Source organism: Rhinolophus sinicus, chromosome 6, assembly GCF_057876585.1.
Source record: "Rhinolophus sinicus isolate RSI-liver-muscle chromosome 6, RSI-T2T, whole genome shotgun sequence".
Classification (NCBI taxonomy): Eukaryota; Metazoa; Chordata; class Mammalia; order Chiroptera; family Rhinolophidae; genus Rhinolophus; species Rhinolophus sinicus.
In genome coordinates this window covers 7,824,554-7,845,904 of record NC_142506.1, presented here as the reverse complement: position 1 = coordinate 7,845,904, position 21,351 = coordinate 7,824,554, and the positions used below count along the sequence as shown (strand labels likewise).

Genomic DNA, 21,351 nt, shown 5'->3' with positions numbered 1-21,351 from the left:
GAATAACTCTCTTCCTTGAAAACCTTTTCACCGAACTAAACTTCTCTTCATCTGGCCATATAATTCCCAGCCTGTTGGAATGCTTTGAAATTATGCCTCGCTAATCTTAATCCCTTTGCTAACCTTTAAAATAAAAGCCTACATTTAAAAAATAAAACTACTTACATTTTTTAACTTATGAAAACTGTTACATTCTGTAAACTTACCATCAAGATATTCCTTACACATATTTATTGCAAGCCTAAACTTTAAATTCTGAATAACAAGCAGATTAAATGGGCTGTGCTTTATATCAGACAAATGTGCTTTTACAGGTGACTCGAACCTTGGCGTTGATCTCAGAAGCCTATTCCATTAAACCGAGTAGGAAGGAAGCAAAGTTTCAGAAGTCTAGCATCAAAAACCCTAAATTAACTAATAATGAGTTTGATGGCGTAAGAAAGTCATACAATTTATGATTTCCATACTTTGAGAAATGATGGTCATTCAGTTTGCTTAGCAGGGCACAGCAGGTAAACAAAAAGAGGATTTTCTTTTTTGAGAAAGTACCAATCTTGGGGAACTGTTATCACTAAGAATAATTAAAAACACAATAAAGCTGAAGGAATGAAATAGGTTCTGAATTCTTTGAGAGCATAATAAAAATCAACATGTATTCAGGAAAGAGACATGCAAATGAGAAACTCATTCAGGCAAAAAATATATATATACAACTAGACTTGAACAATGAACGTAAAATGAAACCTTGGGGAAATTTCATGATGTGAGCCAAGAAATGTAAGCTATAGAAGGAAAACTATGGTATTATTTTTCAGTTCAATATCCCAGTCTCTATTAGCAGTACAAATTACCTGACTTGTTTATTAGAAAACCTTATTAACATGTAAAATGCATTATTAAGGAGTAAAAACCTCCAATCTTTTTAAACTGCAAGCAATTACACACTCATTGGTTTAATGGAATGGTAAGTGTTTCTGGCATCCACTCTAAAACTAAAACTCTATGAGAGAAGTTTCCAGTCTCTAATGTAAAGTATGAATGGAGCAGGCAAAAAAGTCCTCTGCTTTATCTTACTAAATATTTACTGAGTAGCTTTTGGGTACCTGGCAATGTGCCATATACTGTGAAGAGAGAGATGAGCAAAATGCAGACTCTAACAACTTGCAAACTACCCTATAATGGGCTATTGAGACTCAAACAAAACGGAATTTTTGGAAGGATTTATGGATATTGTCATTAAAAATATTTTTAACCCTAACAATAGTTAGGCAGCAAATAGTTCTTTTGGGAGGTTAGGCTATTATAAAAGCTTAAGATAATTAATTTCATAGAACATCTGTCAAAAGTCAAGAAAAAAATGAGTCTATGAAAAATCTGGGGATCGTATTCACAGTCAAGTTAGAAGCTAGTGGGGGTGAGGTTGTTCAGTGATTTGTTGGGTGCTTTAATTTCTCAGCTCATTTTTTAGACGACCTTACACTCGTCTGGAATAGGAGCTGTATCGGGAGAACCCTCGGGTAGATAGCCTCCATTCATATTTAATGGAAGCCATTAAAAATCATTACCTTCTCAACGTATCTTGCAGGGAAAGATGATAAACAGCATGAGAATGGAAAAGGCATGCTGTGAAAGATCAATTGTACTTGTGAAAGACACTGGACATGGTGCTAATGGAAATTCATCATTTATTAATCTGGGACAAAGTTAAATCAAATCATGTGCATTTCCTCATGTGCACACTCTTTCGGCTTATTGGCAGCTTTGTTCTTTAGCTACACTGAGCAGAAGACGTCAGTCTCTACGCAAAACAAAAAGGAACTGTAATGGTCCCTCCTTTCTTTTCTTTTTTTTTAAAGAAAGCTTCCATATACAGGAAGGAGGTAATCGTGTGTGACAAAACAAAGGTAGGAAGTAGTTAAGTGCATACTGGTCAGTAAACAAAACGTTGCAAATTTCTCCCCAGACAGAGATCTACCCCCTGGATTTGGGTTTTCCTATTGCTTGTACACTGAGCAATCATTCAAGGAAAGGAGACCACTTCTCCCACGACTTGTACGCCAGCAATTAAACAACCTCAAGGAGTCCTCAGAGCCTGGTGCAGACGCTGGCTGAGGCACTGCAAGACATGGGGACATAGTACACACATCGTCCTGGCCTCTGATGTCTCTGTCCACAGGTTGCCAGGGGCCTAGTGTGAAGGGGCTTCTCTCCTTCCAAAACCCAATGTGTATATAAAAACTGGAAGCAGAAGAACAGAGGGCTAGATTCACTCAGGAGAGAACCTCCAGGGTTGCTGGTGCAGGGCTGTGCACATTTGAAGGGGTTTGCTTTGTTTTGTTTTGACTCACGAACCCCTTTCAGAAATTTTAGGAATTTACACATGGTCAGTCTGCCGTTGTAAGATAATATCACGAGCAACTAACAATATTAAAAAATGCTATATTTTATGTAATTATTATCAAATATTGCACTTAGACAATGCACTTAAATTCCACACATACTAATTTCATAATATATACTAATTCACCACGAAACACGTGGTGCTCGCTTTTTAATTTATCCTTTTATCATGAAGTCAGGGTGCACCCAAGGTCCTCCGTAATCAGGCCTGCGTTTGCACCCCAGAAACCACATCTCACGTCGCTCTACGCGCCTTGCCCCGAACTGTAGCCTGCAGAAGAGGCCAAGCACAGTTCTGCATCTCTTGATGTAGGGGTGAAATGCGGGGAATCGATAACGCAGACAGACTTAGCTCCTCTGAAGTGTGACTCACCTCACAGCTCGCTGTAGTCAGACTTAGCTAGTGTGCAGTTTGATCCACCCTGATATTCAGCTGTTTTCTTTTTGTATCTCCACTCACTGACGGACTCAAGAACTTATTTTGTTCCCCAAGTCTACAGTACCTCGTTTATCCATTTAGTCAACAGAATCCTAACCTGAAAAGAACAACTGCTTACTCCTCAGGCACCCAGGACAGAGGAATCCATTTTGCAACTCCCTGTAGTTTTTACTGGTGACGCATAAAGCCCCAGGCCCTAGTGGCTGGGATAAAATTATCTTAAAACAGACCCCAGGAAGGATGTTGGCCCTCCGACCTGCCTGAGCGACTCCCCCTTTCCTTTGTTCTTCCTGTGCACCTATAAAACCTTCTGACCAGCCTAGGAATGGGAAGACGGCCTTTGAAGAGGGGTCCGCCACGCTCCCAGAATGCCAGCATTCTGAATAACCCTGCTTTTCTTTCCACCAACCTTGTCTCTCGATTTTTAACTTTTTGCAGCGTCAGACACGGGACCCTTAGCAGGGTACCATGGAGTCTCTCGGGTTTCCTGTCTTTTCTGCACGCCACCTCCCAATGTGTGTCCTACAGCATCAACACCACTTTCGGTACCACTGCTTGTTCATACGGCTGACTCTCCAGTCTACCAGATCACTATCTCCTTGACGGAAAAGGCTAAAGCTTAGTGCCTAAAACAGTTGCTGGCACATAGTAGGTACTAATTAAATGCTTGAATAACAAATGAGATTTACAAGTCAGGATCTGTACCGCATTCACCTAATAGCTACCATTCATTGAATACTCCATGTCAATATCCAAGGACTATCTCACCTTTATTTTCCTAACTGGGGGACAAAATTTCTATAGGATTCTGCATCAGACTGTTTGTCTACTTCCTTGGCAAAATGCGACAGGCCCCCTTTGACTGCCTGGAAAGACAGAGACAATCTGAAGGGGACAGTGTGTCACTGCCTGAGAGGACACACTCCTGAAACATCTTCAAAGCCAGGATGCAAAATCTAGAGTCATGGGATTGTAGGCTGGGCTTAAGGACATCTTTTCTGTAAGGAGGGAAAAGGAAGTAAAACCCAGTTTCTAACCTGGGCGACACAGCAGGTAATCATTTGTAACTTTTTCTCCTCTGTCCCCACAACCAGCCTGGCAGGAAGCTGTCAGGGTGCCTGTTTCGCATATCAGGAAACACCAAGGCCATCACAAGCAACCTTGCTACACAGTTAAGTCCTGATGGAAACATAGAGAACACCTACTTCTTTCTGCTCAAGCTGAAGAGAAGATTTTATTAGGTCTCGGAGTGAAGTGAGCTGTTTCTTTTCTTCATCCTGGGTCTGTTTTATCTGTGAGAGAAAAAAATCACTTGTCATGTGTCTTTTATATATGTATATATAATTCATCCACATATACCACTCAGCAAACAATTCAATGATATAAGTTGATTTACTCAATGAAATCCTTCACACGGGCTCATTTTTGATACGAGAGGCATACTTTTCTCAACTTATGAGAAGTACCAGTGAGTTCTGAAATCAGTGAGCAATGCAATATGCTTTCTTATTACATGATTCATCTCAGCTAGACGATTAACTCTGAAGTGCCATTTTAAATAAAGTTGAGAAATAACAGAGTCATTTGCTTATGGTTTTTTGAAGAGGGGTAGTGGGATACCACGATGGGATTAAATGCGCTAGAACAGAATCCTAAGAAGGACCAGGACCCAATGGGCTCATGCATGTATGAAGGTTTACAAAGTACGACAGGAGGGCAAGGGACTGGGCTGCTTTTTTAAATCAGTTAGAACTTACTGCAACCTGAACTATATCAGCTATGGAAAGAAAATCAGAAAAAAATACACAGCTATGTATTTTTGAAGTTATATAAGAATACATTATTTGTAATTCCGAAACCTTATTTGACCATATGTAGTTGCACTGATAAAACATACACTTTTAATATTACCCATTGCCATTATCATTTTAATATTATCCACTGCCAAGTGGTTTATGGGAATCGAGGTTGACATTTATACACGTGCATTTTGTTTTTTTCTTCATACCAGTTTTTCCTTTTGATTTTGCTATTATAAAAGCAAAACTGAGATATTAGAAAATATAAAACAAACCAAAAAAAAAAATCAAAAAAATCAAAAAGCAGCCTACTCAGAGATAGTTTCATCGGGGAAGGATAAAAATTAAGTGACTATCTTCATGCAATTGCTGACCTAAGGGTACCCATGATGTTTCTGAACCCTAAAGGGAAAGTCAGCTAGAACCAATGGCTATATGCACCCCTCCCTGCTCTTCTGATGCTCCCCAAAACATACTCCGGAAGGTTTGACCATTGATGACTTCTCTGAGTGAAACCGAAGGGTTATCTGCCTTAAGCTTATACTGATGTATCACTTAACTTGTCTTTTATTTAATACTCTTCTAACACAGATTTCATATTTACTGATATTTATCTACAAAAGCAAATTCAAATGCATGTCTTCTATAAAGAACTTACATTAAATAAGTCAGCAGCCAGTTTTTCAATGTACTGTTTCAGTTTATCAGCTGTTTTCAAGCCATCTTGGAAGAAACTACAATAGGAAACATCAGACATTTACCAGCAGTACAAAACAGGAATGCACCATAATCACATGAAAAATCCGACAGTACTTATATATTTACTCTCTACCCCTATCCCCACACGAAATACTTAGAAATCTGACTTCAGTGGTTTACAAAGATGCACCAACAGATACAGTATGGGCACCACTTGGTATGTGCTAGTGACATCGCACGCACACGGCCACGTTACAGCTGCAGACACAACGCAGTGAGTTCGTCATGTGTATGCCCACCCATGCACAGTACAGTCCTCCTGGATGTGCCATATTTGACTTCAAAAGAGAAAGAAAGACACATTAACCAGTGTGGTATCATCAAGTCCAACTGGACACTCTAAGGAGAGATGGGACGGAACGAGAAAGAAAGCCTGGAGGAGAGTCAGCATTCTTTCAGTTGCCCCAAGGTCCCCGTGTTCCAGTGTCCTCTACATCTGGGAAGTGTGTGGCTACAAAATTAATCACTGCAAAACCAACTGTGATCTTTGATACTGCACTTAAAGAATTTCTGGAGGACGGTTTTGAAGCTGGAACACTTCAATGTTAGATGGATGCTGTCAGAACTTCTTACAATAGAAAAAGCATGGGCTTTGGGGTCAGAGGAAGAAGGCCTAGAACCTGGGCGCCAGGACTTACTATCTATGGGACCTTGGCAAGTCACTTGACGTCTACTCATGTTATCGGTATTAAAGTGGGGAGAATGATAGAGAGAGCACATACGAAACCACGCAGCTAACTGTTGGGGAGTTAGGATGTGCTTGGTAAACACTGCTTTTCGTCCCTGGAGCCCCAGAGGTTTATCATGTAAGGACTTATTTTCTTCCCAGGGGGATACAGATTCCTTGAAGATATTTTTGTAAAGGTGTTTCATTTTCGCTTTCGACATGAAGGGAATTTGATAACCATGTTAAGAAAGAAAGATGGATTTAAATGAGAATGCTTTAGATCTGTGTTTTCCAATACAGTGTTCACCACTGGTGAAATGCACCTAATTTAATTAAAATTAATGTAGCATTCAGTTCATGGAGTCTTACTGGCCACACTACAAGTGACATATGGCTAGTGGGTACCATGTGAGGCAGCAAAGATTATCAACAGTTCCATAATCACAGAAGGGTCCATTGAACATGAAGAAGCAAATTGATATTTGAACAGCATACAGATGTTGTAAAGCATACATTTTAAGGAGAAAAAGGGCAGTTTTAGTTTGAGATGGCACTGATAAAAATGAAAAGTTATCAGGGTTGAAAGCTAGGTGGATGGGGAAGAGATTCCTGAAGAAAGACCCAAACAAGCTTCTTTTCCCGCAGTTAAATTCTTCATAACACTACAAATGGGCTAAGAGAAATCGACGTGATGAACCATTTTAATCTATCATATGATTCAATTTTTGTAAACAAATCCTATACATAAATCCAGTAATCTGAGTAAGATTGTAGTTTTTCTTTTCTTTTTCTCATTTTCTAAAAGACGTCACATATTACTGAGGGAGAACAAAATTAAAGAATCAACGTCCAGCTTGAAAGGCCAAGGCCGAGCTGAGCCCCTCAGAAAGTTATTTTAGGGCCAACTTCTAGTTTTCAGTGAGACACAGGAGTAGGGAGAAAACAGTCCTGACAGGCATTAGTAATGCCACGTCGAGCGAAGGCCACGTCTCAGCAGCAGGCCAGGTGGGCGTGAGGGCTGCCATACCACCCACAGGGCAGTGGGCTCTGTGTCCCGGGGTCCTCCCTCCCTCTGTCAGGTGCTCTGGTTCAGGGGGACACGTGGGCTTTGGAGTCAAAAGCATATCCGATTTTGGCTCTGAACCTGACTGTGTAACCTTGGGCATGTTCATGTCCAAATGTGGACGTCTTCTAGCTTCAAGGAGCAGTGGATGAGCGACTACAGATAAAAGCGTCCTTGTAACTGGAAAGCGAAGCACAAGGGTTAATTCTGAGGACCCATCACTCAACTGGAACATGTAAGCCTTGCCGGCAGACGGGGAAATCACCTCTATGACATCCCACTTGTCTCTTAGCCACTTTCTCTCTAAATTATTGAAATGTAACGAGACCTTTGAAAATAGACGATGAGGATTAACAGTCATAATAATAATAATAATAATAATAATAGTAATGACCGCTAGCATATAATTGAGTACTTACTTCGAGCCAGCCACTCACTATTATGAACAATTCATCGAATATACCTTTATAAAAGTTTCATGACAAGCCAACAAAACAGGTAATGAATATTATTAACCTGTAAGACAGGTAAGGAACCTGAGGCCCAGGAGAGGTCAGGGGTCTTGACTAGGGTCATCTAGCCATTAAGTACAGAGTTGGGATTTGAGTGTAAGATTTTCTGTTGCCGGAGCACATGTAATAAAAAAGTCAGGGTCCTACCTGATCTGGGTCCAAATCCTGACTCTCCCACTGAATAATGGCCTAATCTCAGTGTCCTTATACAGGAAATGGAGACAGCTGCATGTGGCTTGGAGCGTTCGAGCGAGAGCTGGGATTATGTTAAGATGCCAGGCACAGGGAAGCATGGCCTCAGGCCAGCAAAATGGGCTTCAGTATTTCTCTGGCCTGAGGGACACAGCACGATCCGTTTCACTTTTTAAATAAGCAGATTGAAATAAATAGGACCATATTTTAATGCCATAGGGTGCTACAAAAATGTGAGTTGCCAACTGATGGGCAGAACCCTCCCCTTTCCACCAACAGGCTGTAACACACAGCTGCAAAGGGCAAGCTCACGAGTGTCTAACAGGGTCTGCCATCCATCAGGCAGGACACACCCTCCTTACAACGAAGCACAACCTTTTCTGTCCTGAGAGAGTTACTAGTCATTCTGTCCCCATGACGATGGGGAAGGAAAACACTATGGTCTGTCTGCTTATAATTCAAAAGAGAGACAAGAGAGTTTCCCTGATACCTCTTATCACTTATTCTGCTTGGCTCAGACAGAGGTGTTCTTTGGCCAAAGGCTGAAAGGCTCAGAGAGTATAATAATGTTATTTTCAAAAGAAGTTAGGATATCCTGGAGTGCCAGAGAGAGTACAGTACTATAAATCAAATCAAAAAAGAAAGTGACCTCTTAATAAATCCAGCATCAACCCCTTCTGAAAGCCTGATTTCCAAGCTTCAGGCTTTGACTAAGTCACGTACTGATTTGCAGCTATCTAGGTAGGTAGCAGGGTGACATTTTCTCCAGATACATTCCCTGTGTGTCCTGTGGTATTTCAGGAATCTGAATCTACAGGGGGTAGTGTAAGTACTAATTAACTTCAGCTATAACTTGACAGATCAGATCAAAAAAACCGTAGCGAGTGGTATATTAGACCCATGTATGGAGATCTGTAAGAATATAGCTGTCCAGGTCCAATGCTGGGCTCACCAAATCAAAATACCTGACATACTAAGTGCATGCACTTTGGAGTTAGAGACCTGGGTTCAACACTGGGCTCTGCCACCATCTCACTGTAAGTTCCACAAGGGCATGGGCTTTTGTTTTAGTTTTGTTGTTTTTAACATTTTTCAAAATGGAGATAAAATTCCTGTTAACATAAAATTTACCATTTTAAAGTACAATTCAGTAGTTTTTAGTATATTTACCATGTTGTATAACTGTCACCACTATCTACTTAGAGAACATTTCTGTCACACCTGAAGGAACCCTGTACCTGTCACCGCAGTGACTCCCCATTCCCCCAGTTTGTCTACCCCCAAGCAAGCGATGATAATCTGCTTTGTGTCTTAACGGACTTGCTTTTCGGGACATGTCATTTAAGTGGTTTCATACAGTACGTGGCCTTTTGTGTCTGGCTTCTTACACTTAGAATGATGTCTTAAGTGTTCACCCACCTGTGGCATTAATACTCATTCCCTTTCACTGGATGGATAACATACCCCACTGTACGGCTACAGCGTATTTGGTCATCCTTTCATCAGCTGATGGGTGTTTGGGTGTTTCCAGTTTGGCTGTGGTGCATAATGCTGCTGTGAGCCCTCATGAAGGCGTTTTTGCTTCAATATTCATTTTCAGTTATCTTGGGTATTACTATAAGGAGGGGGATCGGTATATCAAATAACTCTTTAACTTTTTGAGCAAATGCCAAACTGTTTTCCAAAGCACTTGCACTAACTGACATTTCTACCAGCAGTGCATTAAGGGTTCCAATTTCTCCATATTCTTACCAAGACTTATTTTCCATTATGTTGTTGTTTTAATTATAGCCATCCCATGAATGCGAAGTGGTTATCACATTGTGGTTTTGCCTTGTATTTCCTTAATGACTAATGATGTTGAGTACTTGGTTCATGTGCCTTTTGGCCATTTGTAGATCTTTTTTTGGAGAAATAGCTATTCAAATTCTTTGCCCATTTTTAAATTGGGTTGTTTATCTTTTTGTTGTTGAGTTGTAAAAGTTCTTTACATATTCTGGGCACTAGCCTCCTATGAGATGAATGATTTGCAAACATTTTCTCCCATTTGGTGGGTTGTTTTTCCATTTAATAGTGTCCTTTCACTCATAAAAGTTTTGAATTTTGAAGTCCAATTTACCTGTTTTTCCTCTCTTTGGTTCTTGTGTTTTGTCTGTTTTGACACGTTTATTACACATCTATTGAATGAATGCATGTGACTTTGGGCAAGCGACTCCTCATTCTTTCTGAGCTACAATTTCCTGACTGCTCTTGATAAATGTTAACTATCGCTATCTGTAAAATGAAGGCTAATACAGTAATGTTTGTGAGTGCTCTTTATTCTGCAGATCATAACAATACTCGCTAGGCGCTAAAAGGAGTGGGTGAGCACCAGGATAATGTTTGTTTGGAAAGCAGGGTGTTACTGACACTGCTCGTGTTTGAAGGTGAAGAGTAACTGGTGTGGGGGAGCTGAAATGGGGAAGGAGTCAAAAGCTCTTCTTTTCCGCTCCCTTTGTTCTTCCATTCTAGCAGCTGCATCCCCCCTGAGGTGCTATGACTACACAGGCTATTACTGGGGCAAGTTCGCTCTTGAGCACCACCTGACTTTGTACTGAAAATCATTTTGGGAACTGGAGGAAGTACAGAGAATATGAAAACTCTCCCTCTTTTTAAATCTAAGTACAGGACGTTTTACAGGTCCACTGTATGTCTATTAAGTGTGTAGAAGGCTTGAATGAAGCAGGAAAGAATAAAGAGTAGTCCTCAAAAGAAAACGAGGCTGGCTTCTTGCCACGATGGAGTTCCTGAGGTTCAACGATGGGGCTGCCGGGGCTGAAGCCCATTATAACCCAGTTCTACCACAGGACGGCTCTGAATACCTCCCCCTGCAAGGAGGTGTGCACTGTGGAGGGTTTCCTTCTGCTGATCTCTCCCTGCCCTTGGAAGATGGCCAAATGCTCGCCATCCTCCAAGTCCAATCCCAAGTGCCACCACCTCCTTCAAGGAGCCCTCCTTAGTCTCTCTGGCCAGAAGTCTCTCCTTGTCTTGATGCCCCTTGTTATCAGTCACTTCCCAGCCCCATTATGATTAGTGATAAACTTGACTTCCTTCCTGTACCAGATAATTCACTCCTGTGGGCAGAAGCCTTGTTTCATCTCTACCCCAGAACTTAGCAAGGTACCCGGCTTTTGTTAAGAGATTAATAAATGTTTGTGGAAAGGGAAAAAGCGAGGAATGAAGGGAAGATGCATTAGCCATATAGGTTAGAGTTGGTCTTCTTTTTCACCTTTATTAACAAAGGCTAATATATGTATATTTTACAAAACATCTTACATTTCGGAAAACTCATGTTTGTGTAGGTTAAACTCTGCTCTACTGACTTAGAGACTTTAAGATCAAAAAAGATCTCTAAAATCAAGTGAAATCTGATTTGCCGCCAAAGTGTTGTAACTGAGATGATTGAGAGATTCATTTATTTCTGTAAAAGATTCAAAGCGATGATTCATTTCTAGGAAAACTAAATTCGATAAAAGATGAAAAAGTTCACCCTGAGCTACAATCAGGGACCACCAGAGCACATTTCAAAGTCTCCCACGTGCCCCACTACACTATGAGGCCAAGGTCCAGGTCTTCAGTGAGAGGTTTCCAAAAGTGAAATTATGTTTTCAACGTGAAACTCTTTCCACTGAAATATATTATTTTTATATCAGAAACACATTTGCACAAGGTGGAATTTACTTTGAAAAGAGGAAAAGAGTTCAATCAAATTTACATAAAGAACAACTGGATCATTAAAAAGCTGGACCTGAAGGGAAACACTCTGTACAATAAAGTCCATGGATGGATGGTTTTAATGCAACTTGGAAGCATCATGGCAGCAAACGCGTTCAGTGTGGCAGACACTGGGCTGAGCCCTGCATCTGCCTGACCATCTCATTGAATTCGCACATTCTCTCAAAACCCAAGGTGGGTCTACGAACCAGAACCCCACTCGACAGATAAGGACATGAGGCTGAGATGCACCTGAGAAAGTTCATGTGGTCACCCAGCTGGACAGCCAGGATCTGAACTCTTCCGTCTGTCTGACTCAGGCCTTGTGCATGTCCCATAAACACTCTACCAGAAAACCGACAAAAGTTCATCCAATAAGTAAGTAAACAAGAAGCAAATAAGCAAATGTGGTACCACAGGATCTCAAACATAATAAAAAAGCAGCCCTGCAATGTGAACAAACAAAAACAGGGCCAGTATAGAACAACGAATTTCTCTCAACGTGTACTAGCAGTCATAAAGGTACCCAAGTAGAAATGCACAGTATTCTTAGTGCTGAAATTATTTCATTTCACTTCATTTAGATGATGAAAAAACAAAACAGAAGGCCTCTTCGGTGACAGGAACTCAAGTATTTGTAACAAGAGCTCCACCGGCTGTCGAGGCCAACGTCAGCATTTGTCAGTGAGACAGCATTTTCAAGCAGCCAAATGGTTGCACTGAACTGAGTTACTGAATTACAGAAAACACTGAAGATGGAAGACAATACTACTTCGTATCATTTGGCTGTGGAAGGGTATTATGTCACTATATACAGTGACCAAATGAAGACAGGAAAGAGAAAATTCAGAAAACCAGTGCAGGGAAGGGGCCTGAGTGGGGATAACGACCGCGACGACAGTATTCCACTTACTTGCACTGTGCGTGGTAATACTTGATAAGGTTCTGCAGCAGATCCACGCCCTTTTTAGTCTTGATTTCATTAACTTTAATGAGATACTGTGGAAATAAAACAGAATTGGATATTGATCATTACAGACAAGCTTCTCCAGTCCTGCTTCTGCGTGGGCGGCAGCGGACGAGTGGTGACCTGCGCAGGTTACTGGGTCTTCAGACAGTGTGAGCTGGATTTAGGGAATGCTGACCTGGCACAGTCACAGTGTATAAAACACACCGGTTAGTGTGTTAGCGCTTCATAAATGCATGAGACCAGTTTACTAGACAAACAGAAGTCAGACACAGCAAAGCATTCTGGAATCATTATTTCCTCTGGTGCAGAGGGTCTCAAACTCAGGTTTCACATGGTCAGAACCCGCAAGAGAGGGCCTGTTCTTGGCAGAAAACAAGTCAAACAGTATTCTCTTCAAGGAAAGTGCCATCAGGTACTAGGACATTTAGACCAAGCAGGTGAATTAGAAAGAATGTTTGTTATGAAACAAGAAAGTGAAAGAATAAAAATAACACACCATTAGTTTATGCACTAACACTATTGGCTCTGATTTTCACGACTGGCTAAAATTGTCTGTTGCTATTGTTTGCTTCTTCTTCCCGTTTTATTGTGTGGAAGTGTTTGTGAGCAGACAAATTCAAGGAGGAGCCAGAAGTTTATGAGGAAAGAACAAAACAGAAAACTTAAGAAAGAAAAACTGGCTGGTCTCCAGGTTAAGGAGTCCAGTGTTCAACGGAACACAGTTTGAGAACCACTGCTCTAAGGCAACATGCTGTTCATTGCATTTTGGTGTTTTTTTTTTCATGAACTCATAGACTTTCTCAATGACTACTTCGTTTAAGCTTTCACTCAAACTGGACACGTGGTTAAAAAAAACATGCTCTAGACCTGTCCCAGTAAAACTTAATATTCACCAGTGTTACCCCTCACCCCCATTTTTTTCCCACAGTCACTCACAAGCAACATGAAAGTTCTCACCAAAGAATCCTGTTTTGGCTTAAAGAGCCCCATAGGACCCAGGCTCAAAGTATGAGACAACAGTGAAACGGCCGGTCCCAAAAGGCTTGGAGAAAAATGGAGATTAGAACCTTAAGAAACAGCCCCTCCTCCAATAGTCACACCCAGCCTGGTTGTCAGCATAAAAACCGTTGACTGGCTCACGAAGGATGACAGTGAATGGAATTCTAGGCAAAAGGTTGGAAGGTCCGTTCTTACCTCGCACATTTGGAGCTGAAAGAGGTGTCGTTCCTTCTCCATTTCTTCGGCAATCTCGGCCCCCGTGATCTCCGTGCGGATCATGCCGTGCTGTTTGGCATGCTCTCTCTTCTCCTTCTCGATTTTTGTACTGTAATCAGAGCAGACGGCATCGTTAAAACACACACGCACACACGTCTTTCCTTCAATGACAGCTGCTTCATTGTTTCTTAATTACTAGAGTGAAGAGGCAGGAACTCTTCAGTTAGGAGCAGCAATCAACTCTTAAGTTCAAAGACAACAAATGCACACTATGGCATTTCACCTCGGAAACTTCTTACGTCTTAACTTTGGTCTCACATGGGGATGGAGTCATATAAAATTCTTAAACGTTGGTTGGCATGAAGACATTTTGACCATTTACTTTTTCTTGGGAAAAGTACTTTACGAGGCCAAAGAATGAGAAAGTTGGAGAACTGAGGCGTATTTTGATGATCAACAAGTGATGAGACTTATTTCAAGACAAGGAATATCATGGGTCGGTCTTTGTGGACATGCACAAAAGTCAGTCAAAAGTCAATTCCATATTTCTCTAAACCCAGGCTGTTTCCATACCTAGTAAGTTATTTTAACCATTTAACCGCCTGTTCCTGGATTGACCAAAATAAAGACTGGGAGAAATCGCAGTCTATAATTTAGAATCCTATGAAAATATTCTCCAGTGGGGAAGGGGGTGAGAGGGGCCCACAAAATAAGGAGTCCTCACATTAATCCCACAGAACCCGAGGCTAATGCTTGGCTGGGATAGGTGACACCCCCGAAATAATACCAATGGTCACGGCCCTCTTTCCAAAAATCCATTTGACTTGAAAACAGACTTTTAATTTCAGAAACAGCCTGTTATTTCGAGTTGTGAATACAAAGACCAACTGACTTAGGCTTCAGCTCTTCTGTTTTGCATTGTGGTGGCGGGGAATTAAGCCCCAAAGAAAGCCAATATCCTTGTCTATTATACAAACAGTGGAAATTCAACCCATCAACCCAGTCAATGGAAAACGCACTACAAACCCTGGTTGGGATTCACGCTAATACACGAATGCTATGTCTAAGCAGCTCTTTCATCACGTCACCATGGCAGTCACACAGGCATGACTGTAGGGATTTTACCAGAAAGAAAATAAACCTCAGCTCTCTCCCTACTGGCCTGGGTGGGAAGAGAAGCAGGACGCTCCAGACACTTGAGAAGAGGGGCCAGATAACTTAATGGCAATAATAGACTTCTGGGTTAGCATGGTGACTTCACCACATGTGTTTATTTCTTCTTTCGTCGGCAATCCCACTACAATGAAAAAGTCATTAAAAAAATATAACGCCCCAAAGACAAGAACTGGAGGCAAAAAAGGATGAGAGAATTGTACGAATATTTAGAAGAGGTCTAAAAGGAGAAAGTCTGCACCCCAAATGACAGGGCTCCCTGCGTCCCTGGCCTGTGTAGCTCCCAGAAAGAAAGTTATCATATATAATCGCTAGACAAGGGGCTGAGGGAACTGAATGGTCCCAGAAGACAGACTTCTAGATGCTGACATTTAAAATACTCCTGATAGGAAAGCTGTCTTGACATCCTAAAACTTAAAACCTAAAGAGGCAGTTCACTGCTTTCTTGACACAGCTTTGCTGATATATATGACGTTTCAATCAACTTTTGGGTGCCTTACTTTGCAATGTGAATAAGCAGTCAAGGAGTAAAGGCTCCAAAATGAAAGTGAGAAAAGGCTCCAAAATGAAAGTGAGAGATCAAATTAAAAAAGAGTAGGGGTGGGGTGTAGAGAACCAGTGGCAATAAGGGAGCAGAAAAATTTCATAAAATGTAACCACATCCTCGGAGAGCTAAAATAGTGCATCTATGAAACAAGAAAAGAAACTATTAAAAGGCAAAAGAAAAAAACACACACAAAAACCCAAACCAAAAAACATACACTAAAACCCAACTAACTGAGAAAAATAGTTTTTAGGAATTTAAAATATGATGGCCAACAGAAAAAGGTCAACTGAAACAGTGGGAAAGAAAGGTTGAAGAAATAACCTAAAACATAACACAGACAAACAGAACAGAAAAGAGAAGAAAATTATAAGAACAATCTAGAAAGTCCAACATTATATGATGAGGAGTTTTAGAAAAGTAAGAACAAACAAACATATACGAGGAACTACAAGAAATTTTTTCAAAACTGAAGAACTAAAAATTGCAAATAGGTTAATGCACACCCCATGGCACATGAAGAAACTTGGTAAAATCTTTTATAAGGAGAATATTTCAACCTTTTCTAACTGAAAATAAACAACAACCTCCCCCGCTCCAAGCCCCAACATGTCATAGACAAAGAAATGGGAATCAGAGAGGCATCAGGTTTTTTCATGAACAATGAAGTAACGCTTTTGACATTTTGAGAAAATGATTATGAAGTTAGAATCTTACATTCAGCCACATTCTCATTCTGTGTGATGGCAGAATGAAGGTATTTTTGGATGTGCCAAAACCTGAAAATTTTACCCCCTTTAGCGCTGTTCCCTGGAAGGGACAGGAGGGGCTGTGTCAGCAAATGCTGTACTTGACCTGGAAAGAGGAAGTAGGAGGTCTACCACTAGGGGGCAGCCCCAGGATGACAGCTGCACTGATCTGAAGAGCTCTGGAAAGATGTCTCAGGAGAGAAAAGGACCTGACAGAGAATTTAATGATAAAGATATCTAATTATTATAATAATATATATCATGTATTTTCTAAACAGAAACATTATTGATAGGTGTCGGACATCTGTTGGAACAGGTAAAAATTCAACAAAAGATTCATATAGAACTAAGCAAATGAAGAAAGGAGGTAATCACTTCATTAAGAAAAAGCAAAAAATTGCACTATAAGAATGGAAATTCCATCGTTCTACATCATGGAGACTGGCAATGAATACTTACACTCACGGAAATGTAAACACGGACAGCTGGCTTAACCACAGATTGCCGTATGCATCATACTGGACGAATGGGTGGCAGGAAGAGGGATGGGGGTGGTGGCTCTGCCAGAGGGCCAAATCCTCCTCTACCATAGCTCACACCACGATGAACCAAGAAAAGAACGGCAAGCGGGTGCTGAGCAACGTGGAGACAAACAAGCCAGGCACAGGTGAGAGTTGGAAAAAGGAGGGAAACCAGGAGGTAGGAAGGGGCAGGCAGGGGGCTATTTGCTGGGTGTTTCCACTAGAAGCTCACTCACTGCCTACTTCACATCCACTCTCCCCTTCATCATTAGGAGAAGAACCCTGTATCATCAGGTACACCATAAACTCTCCACGTTCACATTCTGAGGACAACACAGACAAGTGAACAGACAAGTTCACACAGCCTCTGAGAGAAGTGCTGTGAAGAGCGCCTGGGTCATCTTAGCGTGCTTTCTGTTCTACGACGTTCCTAATACTGACCACCAGGCGCTACGAGGTCTTCAACCAACACACAGATTTTTATGTAGCAATACTGGTCGCACTTTAGTTGACCAAGCATTTATTTTGTTTTGTCCTTCCTATGTCCTACAGAGGAGATATATTCCACAACAAATCCAGAGCAAAATGTTTTTCTCCCCTTTTGTGACCCACCGCCCTTCCTCTCTGGTAAGTATGAATACTCAGTTGTATCCGGGACCAGGTGTACGCAGCTGCCTCTGGGCAGAGGGGGACTTAGCTCACAAGCGTGAGCATCAGGACCCACTTTCAGAGAGAAAGTCATGATGACGCAGCATTCTTCTACATCCATTGACCACTGTGAGGGCGTTTTTGTTCTCCGTTGCATTTATAACTGTCAACGCACAAAAGTAGTCCTAAAGCAGCAAGTCTCTAACAATGCACATATTACGCAAGCAATTATGAAAGCAGTTTGGGAGGAAAAGATTTAACTGTTTTTCTTTTGCTTGTGTTTTCACTTGGCTGTTACTGTCATCTATGGAAATGCTTTTATTCTCTTCCGTTGGTAGTTCTCCAAGTTTACAGCTACAATGTTCATTAAACGCTTCTCCTCCCATCGCCCCCACAGTCGGTGGTACAAATGTCACAGAGTAACACTGATTACGGAACGTGGTATGGCCCGTGCTGTAGGTCGGGAGCTGGCCCATGCCACGTGTCCCATGCGCTTTACCTCCCTGATCCCTCACAATAACCCCGTCACGTAGGGCGCCCATTCTGGTTCCGGGGTCACACGGCTTCATGACCTTCTGTAAGCCCCTGAGCCCTCCAGCTTCAGTTTCCTGATCTATGAACAGACAGCGAAAGCTGCCCACGGATGGAGTCGGTGTGAGGAGGTCACGCAAGTGACACTTCCCACAGGCCCGGGCAGGAAGAAAGATGTCACAAGCACTCGCTACAGTTTCATTACTTCCCAACTGCTGTGCTGTCTAGAAGTGTAAATGGTCTAAGCGATATGCTGACTATAATGAGAGAAAAGTTGCCCCGGTTGTAGACCTACAACCTAATAGTCAACGTCAGCCGTGAATGCCAAAATACTTGATAGCACAAGTACAGCTCCCTCCAGATAACCGGCACGGCGAGGTAACCACTTTTAATTGGGTCGCAGACCCAACTGCTTAGCCCTTACGAGCATGGACTAAACAAGTTTTCTGTCCAGAAGATACTAGCTAAGGGTTCCGTCCTTCTTCCACTTACTCTTCATCTCAGGAAACTCACGACGATATAACAAAAACCAAACCAAACAAAAACAAAACAAAAAGGCCACTTACAACTTTGTCTCATAATCTTTCCAAGCTTTGTCAAATGGCTTCTTGAGATCCTAGGAAAGGGAAAATGAAATTGAAATTGAAACTGCATGTACTTTTGCTTAAAGGAGAATAAATAATTTTGAAATAACATCTTAGCAAAAATGCTTTCCTTTATAGGATGTTTGAAATTTTACACAAGACACTTGCACGCACATCACACTATTTATTACCCACAAGGAGAAGCGTAAGGGAGTCGGGAGGGTGGGCATTCCTGGTCACGTGGACGAGGCAGAGCCCTGCAGTTCTGGGCGATGGGGGTACATAGGGGGCACCAAGACCCAGGTGCAGATTTTCCCCCCGCCACTTGGGTTCTCACCAACCCTCTTGCTTAGTCAGTAACATTATGTGAAGTGGCACGTCTTTCCCGAAGACCATTTTCTAACAACACTTTTTATGCTAAAAATGTTCCAAGTGCCTCTCGAATACAAGTACCACTATGATCTTCAAAGAGAAGAAAACAACCGTCCTTTCAAGTTACAGTGAAAATCAAGTTTCTCAACACTTACTCCCTTGACTCCTTTCAGGTCTCCTTTGAGTAACGAGTCCAAGGTGAAGATGACGTTGTGGCTCAGACCCTGGAGCTGAAAAACAAAGCAGAGATGAGACGAGTTAACAAGGAAAGCGTGTACGCAACAGCGAGCCCCGCTGGCGCTGGCAGCGCGTCCGCGGGCACCGGGCTCTGTATGAGGGCTTCGCACACGGCATCCCGCCTACCAGGCAGGACCCGTCCGCGGCCAGTGGGAGCAGGGAGCTGTGAGCGGGACCATGCGCTGCAGCATATGGACACGTGCACAGGTAATTCCTCAAATCATAGTTAGAACTTTCCTGGTTTCCTACCGAAATGGGAGATCTTAATTCGACTTCAAATGCCTCCGGCAGAGTAAGGAGGGGCTTATACCACTGGCGCTTACCACTGTCTGAAATTGCTAACTTTGAATGTGGACTGTCTCTCCCACCAGGACACAAGCTCAGGGCGGGCAGGCCCTCAGCGGTCCTGCTCCCAAGTGCGGCCCTAGTGCCTAGATTCTGTGAAAAAGAACCGTACTTAGGAATCGCCATCTACAACAGGGTGCATGGTTTCCCAGGGTTCCAAGGCAGTGACCAGTGTCTCCTTGATTTTAAGACGGTACAAAGAAGGGTCTGCAGAGGAAAGAGATGGCGCTGCTACTCGGTGGAGAGCTGGGGGGCAGGGACACCAAGGGAGGGGTGGACAAGTGCAAAAGATGGCCTGAGGAGGTTTTACAGTGTGTGTTCAAGGAGATGCCAACTACATAGCAAGTCCTCACTTCATCATCGAGAGGCTCTGCTACTTCAAGAGAAGCAACGTATAACGAAACCAGCTTTACCACAGGCTAGTTGATGTACATAAGGAGTTAAGTTCCTACAGCACCTCACGAATGTTGTAACGGAACGTCCCCAACCATTTATAGATGTATTTGTTTCCTTAGTTGTGTGCTGTGTCCCCAGTCTGCATGAAAGCTCTTTGAGAGTAAGGTCTACATGTTCACCGCCGTATTTCCAGAATGTAGAACACGGCCTAGCCCAGAGTAGAGGCTCAATAAATACGTGTAGAATAAAGGAAGTACAGAGTCGTGTGTGTGTAAGGGTCTCTACAGGACTGTTTACAGTGATGGAAAGGTTACTCTTATCAATAGGGGACTGGGTAACAGATCATGGAAGCTCTAAACAGCCATAATATGAGAAAGTTCTTTATGTCTAACTTTAAAAACACCTCTAAGATAAGTTATGTGATAAAAGCAAACTATAAAACAGTAGTCATTGTGTACAAAAATCGATATAAAAATAAGAAAAAGTATGTCTATGCTTAAATTATTTCTGAAAGGATACAGAAACCTGCTGATACTGGTTCCTGTTAGGGATGGAACCTGGGTGGGCAAGGGGAGAGGGTGGGAGAGCAGCTTTTTACTCTGTATTTTTTTGCATTGTTTTTCAAGTTTTGGTAACATGTACTATACTGTTTACTCAAAAAAGGAAAAATTCTAAAAAAATAAAAATAAAAATGAAAAGACAGTGCTTATAAACCACTTTTAATGTTTAGTCCCCAATGCCTCAAATCCTTTGTGAAATGAAGCAGGAAAAAAAAAAACCCAAACCCATAATATTATTGCCACCTTGATCTGAAAGCTGTATGAGAAAAGTAACAATAAAAGAATTATGAAATTCTGGGGGCGGGGGGTGGCGGTGGGAGATGAGGGTAAGGGGGATCGAATATATGGTGATGGAAGGAGAACTGACTCTGGGTGGTGAACACACAATGGGATTTATAGATGATGTAATACAGAATTGTACACCTGAAATCTATGTAATTTTACTAACAATTGTCACCCCAATAAATTTAATAAAAAAAAAAAAAGAATTATGAAATTCTGTGGTTAGTACTGAATGGGGGGGGCTTGTTTGGAAGGAAAAGTCCCTCAAAAGCCATGGACTGACCACACAACAAACACAGGACACGTCTCAACCTTTTAGTATCGTCATCGTGGTCAGGCATGGGGCAGGAGGTGGTGGGCTGTAGCTGCCTTGATGGAAAACCCCAAGAGTTAAGAATTTCTTTGTGGTTATCCACATACATACTCTTGGGGGTTGATGAGAAACCAAGAAGGCAAAATATTGTGTATTATATATAACTCCAGAATCTTCCCAAATGACAAGCCTATATGAAAAGGCCACAGGAAACGTATGTAAAACTTACAAACTCTTCCCAGCTTACTTCCCAGGAAAAAGGAGGGTCATTTAGAAAAACTGGCAAAGAAGACTGTTTAAAGTGAAAAGTGAAGTGTAACTACCTGT

The 21,351-nt window shown here is 41.9% G+C and overlaps 1 protein-coding gene across 7 annotated transcripts in view; it reads right to left on the bottom strand.

Moving 5' to 3' along the window:
* Positions 1 to 21,351, bottom strand: part of ASAP1 (ArfGAP with SH3 domain, ankyrin repeat and PH domain 1) — a 293,346-nt gene that overhangs the window by 65,939 nt on the left and 206,056 nt on the right. For all 7 annotated transcript variants that reach the window (XM_074316678.2, XM_088798947.1, XM_088798946.1 and 4 more), the window contains 6 exons: positions 19,047 to 19,121; positions 18,502 to 18,551; positions 13,749 to 13,878; positions 12,498 to 12,583; positions 5,297 to 5,372; positions 4,045 to 4,131 (listed from right to left, as the gene is read on the bottom strand). In XM_074316678.2, coding sequence (XP_074172779.2) covers positions 4,045 to 4,131; positions 5,297 to 5,372; positions 12,498 to 12,583; positions 13,749 to 13,878; positions 18,502 to 18,551; positions 19,047 to 19,121 — 504 coding nt within the window. The remainder of the gene's footprint in view (positions 1 to 4,044; positions 4,132 to 5,296; positions 5,373 to 12,497; positions 12,584 to 13,748; positions 13,879 to 18,501; positions 18,552 to 19,046; positions 19,122 to 21,351) is intronic.